The 13,481-nt window shown below is 45.9% G+C and overlaps 1 protein-coding gene across 1 annotated transcript in view; it reads left to right on the top strand.

Moving 5' to 3' along the window:
* DAT (Sodium-dependent dopamine transporter) overlaps positions 1 to 11,512 on the top strand; it is a 62,811-nt gene extending 51,299 nt beyond the window's left edge. Inside the window, exons 7-13 of the mRNA XM_080267752.1 lie at positions 5,083 to 5,186; positions 5,723 to 5,960; positions 6,662 to 6,790; positions 7,044 to 7,143; positions 9,887 to 9,987; positions 10,301 to 10,477; positions 11,393 to 11,512. Of these exons, the coding sequence (XP_080123878.1) occupies positions 5,083 to 5,186; positions 5,723 to 5,960; positions 6,662 to 6,790; positions 7,044 to 7,143; positions 9,887 to 9,987; positions 10,301 to 10,477; positions 11,393 to 11,512 (969 nt within the window). The remainder of the gene's footprint in view (positions 1 to 5,082; positions 5,187 to 5,722; positions 5,961 to 6,661; positions 6,791 to 7,043; positions 7,144 to 9,886; positions 9,988 to 10,300; positions 10,478 to 11,392) is intronic.
* Positions 11,513 to 13,481: the final 1,969 nt, after the last annotated feature.

Below are 13,481 nucleotides of genomic sequence, written 5' to 3' on the forward strand. Positions count from 1 at the left end.
GAAATGAAGGGGAAGAAAAAAGAAAGGATGTAACGAAGACAGGGAAGGTGAAGGAGGGAGACCGGATAGGGAGGAGGCAGGTGAGGTGAGAAAGAGAAGGGGAGAAACAGAAAAACGAATGAAGGAAGGGGAAAGGATTCGAGAAGGGAGAAGACTGAGAGGAGATACGATGGGGGGGAGAGGAGAGGAGAGAAAAGAAGGGAGGGAGGGAGGGAGGGAGGGAGGGAAAGAGAAAGAGAGAGAGAGAGAGAGAGAGGAGGGAAGAGGGAAACAGAGAGAAGAGAGGGGAGAAAGAAGAGAGGGGAGGAGGAGATAGGCGATGGGAGGGATGCTCATCGCAGAGGGGAGAATGAAAAGTCGAAACAAGAGAGGAGGGGACGGAGAGAAAAACAGGAATGGAGAGGAAAGAGAAAAAAAAGAAGAAGAGAGAAAAGAGAGGAGAGAGAGGAGAAGAGAGAAAAGAGGAGAGAGAGGAGAAGAGAGAAAAGAGGAGAGAGAGGAGAAGAGAGAAAAGAGGAGAGAGAGGAGAAGAGAGAAAAGAGGAGAGAGAGGAGAGAGATAAAAGAGAGAAGAGAGGAGAGAGAGTGAGGCGGTGACTAGGGTAACAGGCGACTGGGTTTCAATGGCGACCAGGGAAGTGAAGTCTCCAATTAGCTCCTTACCTCCCTCCTTCCCTCTCTCTTTCTCCCTCCTTCTCTCTTCTCTCCAGTCCTCTTTTTCTCTCCTCTCACTCTCTCCTTTTCTTCCTCTCCCTGTCCTCTTCTTCATATTTCTCTCCCCTTCCTCCACATCGTCCCCCACCCCTCTCCCTCAAGGAATCTCTCTCCCTCCTTCCTTCCCTCCCTCTATCTCTCCTTCTTTCTCTCTCTCTCCTTACATACATCTCTTCCTCCCCTTTCCCTTGCTTCCCTCCTTCTCTTCTCTCTCTCTCTCTCCCTCCCTCCCTCCTTGAAAGGCGACCAGGAAGTGAAGTCTCCTATTAGTTCTTTCCCTCCGTCCTTCCATTTCCTCCTCGTCCTTCTCTCCCTCCTCTTCTTCCTACTTCCCTCTCGCCTTCCTCCCCCTCCCTCTATTTTCCCTCCTTCTTTACCCATTCCCTTCTTCCTTCCACCCATTCCCTTCTTCCTTCCAGTCCATCCACCTCCCCCTCTCCTTTCCTCCTTCTCGTGATCTTCTCTCCCTCCTTCTAATTTCTCACTCTTTCGTCTCTCTTCCTCACTTCCTTCCCATCATCATCATCATCATCAGGTGGAGAGAGAGAGAGAGAGAGAGAGAGAGAGAGAGAGAGAGTTGTATGCACATGTGCATGTGTGTTCGTTTGTATTTACGTATCCAAAGAACAGCAACCTGGAAATTGAGGGGGGAGGGGAACCGGACCCTCCAAGTCAGGCCTTTGGTTCCCCCCTGTTCCCCATTTGAAACTGCAGATTATCTAATGCGTGCACGCTGTACTGCAGTGGACCCCCGAGGGCATGACTTGGCCCCTCCCTAGTACCCCCATTGAGAGACCTGGCCAAAGGAGTGCAAAGGAAAGCAAACACCAACAGACCTACGGATTTTTTTGAGTCTGCTATAGGAAAAGTTATGACAAGGGCGTATCTTCTATCACTAAATTCTATCAGTACATGCGTAGAGGAGCAATACTGAGGCGTGTGTGTGTGTGTCTACACGTGTGGGTTTATATGTACGCGTGGTGTCCGTGTGCGTAAGTGGTGTATGGACCCCCCATAGAGCTGACACCTCCCTGGCCACACCACCTGCCATCTCCAGCACCACTAACAGCCCCTACACACACACACATACACACACACACTCCACCACTGACAGATATTCACTCTGATACCCGTATTTTTAAACCGATTCAGTACGATGCCTAACCATCTACATATCTGTCTATCCATCCATCTATCTAATACATCCATCTATCAGTCCATCTATTTATCTATCCATTCACATATTCATCTGTTTATCTATAACCAGACGCTTTAATCCCGGAGACAGTGTCCACAAACTGCCTCCACACTGCCCTGCTCCCTGCCATCAAACGACCCTCCCTCCATCCCACGCCTCTCTCAATCATACGCCCCTCCACATCATCGTAGTGAAAGAGTTAATTATATATATTTGAATAATTTTATAACGTTTAATTTGCTTGTAGTTTAAAGTGGACAGTTAGGGAATTACGCTTGGGAGAGTATGCTGGTCTACTCCCTGTGTTACTGAAGCACTAAAAAAAAAAGATCAATAAAACAGGATGGTCAGGGGTTGTGGTCCTGATGGCTGGTGAAACGGGAGTCCCAGCTCTCCCTATCACCAGTTTTTCATCCACCTCGGGAGTACTGCCCTGTTCGACTGGTGATACAGTCTCCTCCCTCATCATACAAATACAGCACTCAAAATTTTTCCATTCAAAATGATGATCATGACTAGTAATGACGATGATAATGAAAATGACTTTAATAATCAGGACGATAATGATGATGATGATGATGATGATGATGATGATGATGATGATGATAATAATAATATTAATAATAATAACGATAACAATGTTGCAACAATGATGATGATAATAATAATGAAATGATAATAATGCGAATAACGATGACGATACCACTAACAACAGTAATGATTATGAAAACAATACGTAAGATGCTGGTATGCTCCTTACTAACCCTGAACGAATTTTCTGCAAGCTGGTTCAGAGTTACGAGAATGGGAGCGATAATATCTGAAAATGACTGTACCTTAGGAGTCAAGTGGGGGATGTCGGGAAGGAAAATTGAAAAAATAAGAAGACAAAAAGAAAAAAGAAAAACGTCAGTGGGTGGAAGATTTTTAAAACTCTCTCTCTCTTTCACTTATATAATACCAGATTTGTTTAATACCATTCACAGTCGGGCATTTTCTAGATTTTTTAACATTGCTACCTAACACCACACGGTATCAATCACCTCAGAGTGGGTCATAGGAGCCTGAGAGAAAGCTAATAGTCACCCTTAACCCTCTCATGATCGGGACAACTCCAGTATTCCATTCCAGCTTACACCAGACGATTTTATTCAGCTGAGAGTGAGTCATAGGAGCCTGAGAGCTAACATAATCTGTTTCCCAGTTTAAACGGCCTGGCTTGACGAGGTACATTCATGCTCAATAAGGTTAGAGAGAGAGAGAGAGAGAGAGAGAGAGAGAGAGAGAGAGAGAGAGAGAGAGAGAGAGAGAGAGAGAGAGAGTTCAATGTGTTTGTGTACACGAGTGAGTTCATGCAGAATATTTTGGTCTAAAGTGAAATGTATAATTTTCTTTAATCCTTCAGGCAGAATGGGTCCTGGAGCCATATAAAACTGTCTACCGTTACCCAGAATAACATATGATGATGATGATGATGATGATAATATGATAAGGATGATGATGATATGATAAGGATAATGATGATGATAATGATGACTAACCTATTCATCGTATCACCCAGTCCGGTACTATCCAATCACGAGCAAAAAATCCCAACCAGCCCTTGGACATGAACATTTATAGGTAACAGGTAGGCTGAGCACCATAATCCACTGAACCACCAAGCGTCCTAATGCTGGTTATGTGAGAGGCACCCAACGTAAAATGATACCTTGGAGTGCAGGACTCTATATGACTTTTTACTCAGTGTATAGCCAACGTAGGTACCAATGCATCAAGTAAGTGGATAGTAGGCGCCCCCAGCTACAAATTATGATTATTATTATTATTATTACTTGGGGGCGGTCACCATCCACTCACTCGATGAAGATCTATCTCTTGGTGGCTACAATGAGTGACAAGCCAAATGGTTTCTTATAACGCAGGAAGCCATTTACTACGCCCATTGGGAACCACCTAACCAAATGAAGCCTGGTGGTCAAGTGGGTTAAGGTGCTCCAACTGGATGGAACCCGTGATGGTTTATATCCAAGAGATGGTTGAGTTTACTTCTCACATAACGACATTCTTGTTTTAACTGTCAAGACTGAGGTGCCTAGTCCCGGGCCCCTACGCTCTTGCTTTGGGAAAAAAATTAGATGATGGATGGACGGGTTATTATTATTTAAGCAAAAAGAACAAAAATACGTACGAACAACACTAATACTGATTAAATAAAAAATGACCTTTATAAAAAAAACAAAATAATAATACAAAGCGACTAGAGAGCGACCGTAATCCTTGATGGGGAGAGGGCGTCGTCCAGGCCTGCCTTATTGGTCTCTATCACAGCTTAATTAACACTATATGGCTGGCTTTATTCTCGCAGGGTTAGCCCACTTGATTTACGGCCGCTACGTTACTACCCCACTTGCTTTCTCTCTCTCTCTCTCGTCTTCCTTTTCCCTCCCACAGTCCTTCCCGACTCCCACATGTCCCCCACACCACCACTAACCCTTCATCTCCTTCCCACACACCACCCCCACATTCCCAACCCACCTACCCACTATTATTTTACTGAATTATAATCTTCCTCCTCTCAGACACTGCTCTCTCTGCCCACACTCCCTGGCTCATCTCTTATCTCTCTTCCTTCTTTTCCCATGCCTCTCCCTTCCACAACTCCCCCACACCCCCAATAACTCCCCATCTCCCCTAAAGTAAACGATCCACTCTCACACGAACTCAGCTCCATCCCTCTCACAAGCATGTATTCTTTTTCTCTCCTTCCCACACCCCTAGCAACACTACCACATACCCCCACATCTCTACTAACACCCCTGCATTTTTCTTCCCTCCTCATCCTCACAGACACCCCCTCACTAAAAGATTCCCTCCATCACACACACACACACACACACACACACACACACACACACACACACACACACACACACGCGCACACACTCAGAAACATCCATCACATGAAAATTCTCGTCTCTCCTTCTATTCTTTTCTCACTCCTTTTCATCAACCCTTCACAAACCTCTTCCCTACTCCCACAACACCTCCATCATCCCTACACCCTCACCTCCACCACCACCCCACGCTAGCCCACAACATCTCCAACACTCCCACCACCACCCCTACACCCCCTCCACCCCCCAGCTAACCCCCCTCTACTCTCTACAGGTGTGGGTGGACGCTGCTACCCAGATCTTCTTCAGTCTGGGGCCGGGATTTGGGGTCCTCCTCGCCTTCGCCTCTTACAACAAGTTCCACAATAATGTTTACAAGTGAGTGGGGGATTAGATGCATAGACAGACAGATAGAGATAGACAGATATAAATAGAGAGAGAGAGAGAGAGAGAGAGAGAGAGAGAGAGAGAGAGAGAGAGAGAGAATATGGGTTAGAGAGACAGAATGACATAAAAAAATTTGTGAATAATCGACAGACGTAAGAGCATACGTATTAACTGAAAAATATATGATGATACAGACCTAAACCAACCGAAACAAAACCACAGTCCAAGTTAGGTTAATCTGTCACCCCAACCAAAGCCAACCCAATGTAAACCAACACAACCTAGCACATTAAACCTAACCAAATGGATATCCCTTCCCAACTGTCCCTCCCTTGAATTAACACCCTTAAACGTGTCTAAAGTCCCCCTCACTAACTTGTTACCCACTGTTATTTTAGTTTTGCCCGACTGCCTTATCACATTCCACTGATATGCCGCCCATTAAACCTCTTTGAAAGTCTGTCACCTCCCTTCCTAACTTGTCACCTCACTCACTTCCCAACCCTCCCATATCAACACCTCCCCAGGGACGCCATGGCCACCAGCATCATCAACTGCTGCACCTCGTTCGTGTCGGGGTTCGTGATCTTCTCCGTGCTGGGGTACATGAGTGAGAGGAGCGGCAAGCCCATCAACGAGGTGGTGGAGGAAGGACCGGGCCTAGTATTCGTCGTCTACCCTGAGGCCATCGCTACCATGCCGGGGTCTACCTTCTGGGCCATTATCTTCTTCATGATGCTACTGACATTGGGCTTAGACTCATCGGTAATATAAGAGCAAATCGTTTCTCCTCTTTGTCTCCGCCTCCTTCTTCAAAACTCACACTTTAATCATAAGCTAGTTTATGATATCATTGCAGAGGAGCGGTTATCCAGTACAAATTATCCTCTTTATCGTCTTTTTCTGTATCCATGCATTCTTCTGTTATTGTTTTTCCAGCATCCGAGAGTATCATTCCTCTCCTGACTATTTTCTGTTTTTCTAGACTAATCGATGTTTAAAAAAGGACTGCTGGATGCGAATATGTCTCTAATTTCTTCTGTTTCCGAGTCCTTTATTCGACTGTGAGTTCGTGGTTTGCCCTGAATACACAGACACCTGAATCAGACTGCGATCAGCCCTCCAAACCGTTATCTTCATCATAACGTTCCAAGTCGTCTTCTGGAGGGGCGGGGGGGAATTGGGACTTAGCAAAAATGAATTAGATGCCTTAAAGCAAGAATAAACTGCCTGCTTTTTAACCTTATAGTACACATCATTACTGTTTTCTTCTTGCCACCTCTACACGATTAAATTCGGCTGAGGGTAATTTTTTCGGACTGGTGGGATACAAATAGCCCTCATTAATTTCTTCAATATAAGGGGTGTTTTCGAGTTGGCAAAATCGTCAGGAGGAAGCATGAGTAGATTTCAAAAGACGAAATGGTGTGAGGGGATAGGCATAAATTAAATCCTTCTTCCCTCAGTTCGGTGGGTCTGAGGCGGTGATCACTGCCCTGAGTGACGAGTTCCCCATCATCGGCCGCAACCGCAAGGCCTTCGTGGCATCCCTCTTCACGTTAGACTTCTTCGTCGGCCTCGCCTGCTGTACTCAGGTGAGGCAACAGTTAGGATAAAATGAAGTACCGTAAAGATAAGTTACGATAAAGCCAGCCATATAAAAACGTGAATAAAATAGTGTATGGTAAGAGGTGCTTGAGTTGGAATGAACTTTAAGGGGCAAAAGTATATGCTGGAAGGTGACTCAAACTGAAAGAAAATATCGTTGACCACACTAATTCTGCACAACACTAAGCGCCTATGGAGGAGTGTTGTGTGGAGTGGCCTGACTAACTTTACATCCCCCAGGGTGGGTTCTACGTGTTCACCGTACTGGACCGCTACGCTGCCGGCTACTCCATCCTGTTTGCCGTATTCTGTGAAGCCATAGCCGTCTCCTGGATATATGGTTAGTGTGAGAGCTTTAATTTCTCATATCTATCTATCTATTTATCCTATCTACCACTCAGTTCTTTATTACCCCATCAGAAGCGTAAAGGCTCTGGGCTATGTTACTGTCAAGACAATAATAACAATAATAATAATAAATAATAATAATAATAATAATAATAAAAATCCCAACCTCCCCTCAGATATAAACCTTGATACACCACATCCAGCTGCAGCGCATATATCAGACAACCAGGTGTCCATTTGGTTTCATGGTTACCACCCAGCGTAGTGTAGGATTTCGTGGGTGACAAGGGGGCATTTGCGTTGTTAATTAGTGTTGAGCCACATAAATGCAGCACTATATCAAGTAGCTACTCTCTCTCTCTCTCTCTCTCTCTCTCTCTCTCCCTCTTCCTGGATATAGGAGTATGGATTAAATAACAAAATAAAGAAAAAATAAGTGAGTGAAAACACTGCCACGGGAAAAAAGAAAGAAATAGAGGGAGGAAAGAAAGGAAAATCACTCGAACAATTGCACAGCAGAGAGAGAGAGAGAGAGAGAGAGAGAGAGAGAGAGAGAGAGAGAGAGAGAGAGAGGAGGGGGCGGGCTGAAAAAAATATGACCCGAGAAACAACAGAGCTAAATACAAAAGAATTATTTATTAGTGGATATAAATTACAACATAAAGAGAGGGGGAGGGAGGGAGGGGGGAGGGAAAAGGGGGGGAAGGTGAAAGGTAGGTGATAAGTGAGGGGGGGGGAGGTAGAAAGAAAGAGGGGACAAGAACGGGAGGGAAGGAGGGATGGAGGGGGAAAGGTAGTGGATAAGGGAAGATGGGAAGGTAGAGAGGGTGAGAGAGCGAGAGAGAGGGAAGGAGAAAGGGAGAAGGGAGGAAGAGTGCGACGGCGGGAAGGGGGTACGGGACAGAAATATAGGAGAGATGGGAGGGAGGGAAGGAAGAAAGATAGAGATGCAGGGATGAAGGGAGGGGAGTAAAGAAATAAGGAAGGAAAGAATGAAAGGGTAGGAGAGATGGATGAGGAGGAAGGAAAGGGAGAAGAGAGGGAGGGTATAAAGGGGGAGGACGAGAGGAAAGAGAGTGAATGAGGAGGGAGGGAAGAAATGAGGGAGGAGGAACGGGGGGAGAGGGGATGGAGGGAGGTAGGGGAAAGGAAATAATGGAGTGATGTATGGCTGAGAGAGAGAGAGAGAGAGAGAGAGAGAGAGAGAGAGAGAGAGAGAGAGAGAGAGAGAGAGAGAGAGAGAGAGAGAGAGAGAGAGAGAGAATCAACTGAAACGACTACAGAACGGGAGAAACAGAGGGAGTCAGAGGGAGAGGGAAGATGAGCGAGAAAAGTGAGGGAGTGAGCGAGAGGGGTGCAGTAATATGGAGCAAATAAGGGCGGGAGGGATATAGAAAGTGACCTGGGTATGGCCATTAAAGGCTATATTACGCCAACACCACCGCATATATAGTAGGGGGAGGGGGAGGGGGAGGGGAGGGGGGAGGGAAAGTGAAAGACGAAGGGAAAGGGAGGGGGAGGGAAAGGGGGAGGGAAAGTGAAAGACGAAGGGAGGGGAAGAGGTGAAGGGAACAGTGTGGATTATGCAGAAGTAGAAGGATGAGGTATGGAAGAAGGGGAAGGATTGAGAAAGGGAGGGAAGGGAGAGAGGGGGAGAACTGAGAGAGGGAGGGAAGGGGGAGAGGGGAAGAATTGAGAGGGAGGCCAAGGGAAAAAGGAAAGAGATGGAAGGGAAAGGAGAGGCAAGGGAGGTGGAGAGGGCAAAAGAAAAGGAAAAGTTGATTAAGGAAGATCGATAGATGAGAAGGTGGCAAGGGGAGAGGATGGGAGAAGAAAAAGAAAAAAAAAAGGAGAGGGGAAGGAATGATATGAATAAGAAAAGAGGACTGGGTGTGCATATCGATTAAGGTTAGGATAAAGGAGAGGATGGGAGAAGGAAAGAAAAAAGGGAGAGGGGAAGGAATGATAGGGAGAAGAAAAGAGGACTGGGTGTGCATATCGATAAAGGTTAGGATGAAGAAGGAGAGAAGAAATAATTTGTAGAGAGGGGAAAAAGACGAGGGGGTGGGGAAGCTGGTGTGGTAGCTGAGGAGGTGGTTGTTGCGGTGGTTGAAGTTATTAGACGTAGAGGCTTGGGTTGTGATAGGGATACATTTTGGATAAGGTTATGATTGCAGTGATGATTGTGAAGGTATCACTGGTGGTTATAACAAATAAGCACTGAATATGTTTAATAATTTTGAACTAATAATGAACGGCACTGAGCATCTTCCTTTTTTCCTCGGTACTGGTTGTGTCATGTAAGCTATTCTTAAACAGTTTAAATATTAACATGTTATAGATGTCAACACCAGCACGTGATTTCATACGTCAATAAAAGTCAGCTGATTCATGTCAACACGGTTCTGTTGATTCATGTCAATAAAAGCCAGCTAATTCATGTCAACACGAGTCAGCTGTTTTATGCCAACACGAGTCACCTGTTTCCTGTCAACATGAGTCAGCTTTTTCCTGTCAACAAAAGCCAGTTGATTCATGTCAACAAGAGTCAACTGAATCAGATGGTTCATGAAAAAGCTATGCGTCGGCACGAAAATGTTAGCGTTTCACAATCATTAGAAAAAAATAACGCAAGTCGAAGAAACCAGCTGATACATGTCAACAACAAAAATCAGCTGACCCACAACAACAAATACGGAGCTAATCCACGCCTCGTCCCCTCCCGCCCTCCCCAGGTATCGACCGCCTGCGAGAGGACATCCGTGAGATGATCGGCTTCGCTCCCGGGGCATACTGGCGCACATGTCTCAAGTTCTTCGCACCTGCCTTCATCGGGGTGAGTGCTGGGGCCGGAACTGACAGGGGTAGGGGGTCAGGTGTTTTGTGTTGGTTAATTTTCTGTATACTCCACCTGTCTGCTGGCGTCTCTCTCTCTCTCTCTCTCTCTCTCTCTCTCACACACACACACACACACACACACACACACACACACACACATTACCATAGTCCAAATTCACTTCTCGCTCTTTCGTGTTCCAACCTTCTTTGGCCTAACCAACCATCACATTTATTTACACTCTTCCTCCTACTCTTCAACCTACCTATCAATCTTTCTACCTGTCTATCTATTCAACTATCTCCCCTCACAGATCATCATAGTGTACGGCCTCATCGCGTACCGCCCCCTATCCGCCGACGCACCCAACCTGTACCCGTGGTGGACCGACGTGATAGGCTGGACTATGGCAGGTTCCTCAATGATCATGATTCCCTTCGTCGCCATATACAAGATTATCAGAGTGCCGGGACCTGCCTCATTCATGCAGGTGGGTGTGGGTGGGCCTGTAGGTGTGGGTGTGAGAGAGAGAGCTTGTGGATATAAGTGTGCGGTGGGTGTGGATGGGGTTTCTCTAAGATCATGATTCTCTTCGTCGCATTTACAAGATAATTAGTGTGCCCGGGTCTGTCTCAATCATGCAGGCGGACGTGGATGTGGGTGAAGGAGGGGGATCGTCGGTGGGTGCGGAGTGTGGGGGTGTGGTGTGGGTGTGGAGGAGTGTGGTGTTGGGTATGTTTGACTTGGTGGTTGACTAGAGGTGAAAGGAAGGTAAATGATGGATGAGAAAGGGAGAGTATGTAGTGTGCCTCTAATATGAAGGTATAGGTAGGAATGTGGGGGTGTGATGAGTGGTAAGCTGTTATCTAGGTATTGTGGTAGGACCAGATAAGAATGGCTGGTTAGGTGTGGTGTGTGCTTCTTTGGTGTTATGACTGGATGATGATTCAGTGTGGGTGGGGATGGTCGATGTGAATGAGAGAAACTTGGTGGTTGGCGTGGATGAAGAAAGTTTGTGTGTGTGTGTGTAATTCACCGGTTCGGTCAGGATCACTTGATGGTCGTGATCGTCAGCTTTTACCCTCCCGGAAGGGAGCTGAGAGCTCATATAGTCCGATCTAAGGGCAAGGCTGTGACCTTCACACATGCACACACCCGTCCCCTTGCTTAAGGGGGACAGTAACCACCCACTTCGTCAGTGAAACTTTTCGCAGCCTGAGCGAGGCGCGAACTCCCGTCCACCAGTTGGCAAGCGAGAACGTTACCACTGCACCAGCGAGCGGTGTGTGTGTGTGTGTGTGTGTGTGTGTGTGTGTGTGTGTGTGTGTGTGTGTGTGTGTGTGTGTGTGTGTGTGTGTGTGTGTGTGTGCGCGTCAACTAACCATCCTACCTACTATATTTACAGCGTCTACGCCTGCTAACAACCCCATGGCGCGACCAGCAGGTGTCTGTGGGCAACGGGGTTAGGGCACAGACCAACCAGATCATCCTTAACTCTGACACACCTGCTCCCGATCAGGTCTAGGCTCTACATACCTGCTCTATACCTGTTACACATCTCAGTTAATCCTCACCTGTTACTGTTTTATATCTGTGTCCTATACCCGTTACACCTGACACATCTGATCCACGCCTGTTCTACCGTACAACTGTCTTGGTCCACATGTCCAAAATTCAAAACTGTTCCAAACCTGCCACACACCTGTCACATCGAAAAAACACCTACCTCACGCCTGTTCCACACCTATCGTTTCAGCTACATCTGCCCTACACCTGTCACCTAAAACACACCTACCTCACATTTATTTTACACCTGTCGACTGATCCCTACCTATCTTACATGTCTCACCACACTTCCCCTACCTGTCCTACTACACCTTCCACCACGACCTATCTGTAATTATCCTCCAAACCTTCTTTAACACATCCTCCACCACACCTGCCACCACACACCTGTCTAACACCACCACCACAAGTGAGTCCAGGCATCATCTCGCGACGCCAAGTTTCTCCAAGATCAAGCAACCAACTCAAGTCAACTCAAGCTTCGTGCAAACCCAACTTGAAAACGCAAGAAAGCACCTCAAACCGCCATTTCAAGCTAGTGGTAGTTATGTACATTGTAACACTTGGGTTCCGTAGTACTGTGCTAAATGTTTAAGTAGGATTTAGGGCTCAGCGTTTGTGAAGAATGCCCAGAATCGATAAGTATTTAGTCGTATTTTTGATGTTCGCTGGGCATTTCTCACAAGCGATGAGCATTTGTTTCAAGCGTACCTGTAATCTGTATTTTATTTTGGTTCCGTACTATGTCTGAATGTTTTAGACGCCTGTAAGCTAGGGTACATTAGAAACACATGATATTTTGAACGATGGATGTGAATTATTTGGTTCGCTGTCCGAGAATATAACATAATCTAGGGTTAAGGGACGGTTTGAGGTGTTACTTCATCTTGCGTGGGTGATCTAAAAGACTTTCTTGACTGGGAAAAAAGTGCTTGATCATCGAGACAAATAACAAAGCTTCAAAACAGTAAAAAAAATAACTGGGAGAACTGCTGAGAAAGGTGAAAGAGCTAAAATATGTCAATAAACTGCAGTAATGAAAGCAAATAAAGTCAGATGGTAATGTTAATCTCGTGTTGTGTTATAGAGTTCCTTGTGTTGGTGATGCGTTACATTATAGCTTTCTGTGTTTTTATCACTTCTGTAATTTCAGTAAAAATGGAAAGGTAGTTATATAATTAATATCTTTCTTATTCCAAATTAACAACAATTCCAATAGTCTTTAGGTCAGGTCCTAGTAATTAGATATGAAAGCAATGTAGCCTAAAATGCCTTAGATGTCTGTAAATCATATTTAGATTAGGATCGAAATGTCGACAATGTCGTTACAGTGGTGTCTGCAATCTGCTTCTTGTCAAGTTCATTGCTCTAGTGGTAGTCTGGCGCTTATACAAGATGGCGAAGTTAGGTAGATTTTCGTGTGTCTTTTCAATAACCAAGTCTTTTTGAGAGAGAGAGAGAGAGAGAGAGAGAGAGAGAGAGAGAAATGAGGTAAAACAAATACTGAAGAGATGAGAATGTGAGAAAGGGACTGGAAAGGAGAAATGAGGATAAAGGAGCGAGTTGGGGAAGGAGAGGTGGGAAGGGAGGGGGAGAGGGGGAGGGACAGAGAGGGAAGAGAGAATGAGAGGTGGAGGGGGGGGGGAGGCAGCAGTGGAGAGGGAAGCAATACTTTGTTTATTATTGGCAAGTACTAGGGGAGAGAGAGAGAGAGAGAGAGAGAGAGAGTGTGTGTGTGTGTGTGTGTGTGTGTGTGTGTGTGTGTGTGTGTGTGTGTGTGAGAGAGAGAGAGAGAGAGAGAGAGAGAGAGAGAGAGGACTAAGTACAAGACACTCCATGCCACTTTAAACATTTCCTGTCCTGTTCTAGTACCTCTCTCTCTCTCTCTCTTCTTAGTATCCCAGGTCCGTCTCTTAAGGAATTTATAG

This window comes from Coenobita brevimanus, chromosome 25, assembly GCF_032717465.1.
Source record: "Coenobita brevimanus isolate Jiangsu-jjx chromosome 25, ASM3271746v2, whole genome shotgun sequence".
Classification (NCBI taxonomy): domain Eukaryota; kingdom Metazoa; phylum Arthropoda; class Malacostraca; order Decapoda; family Coenobitidae; genus Coenobita; species Coenobita brevimanus.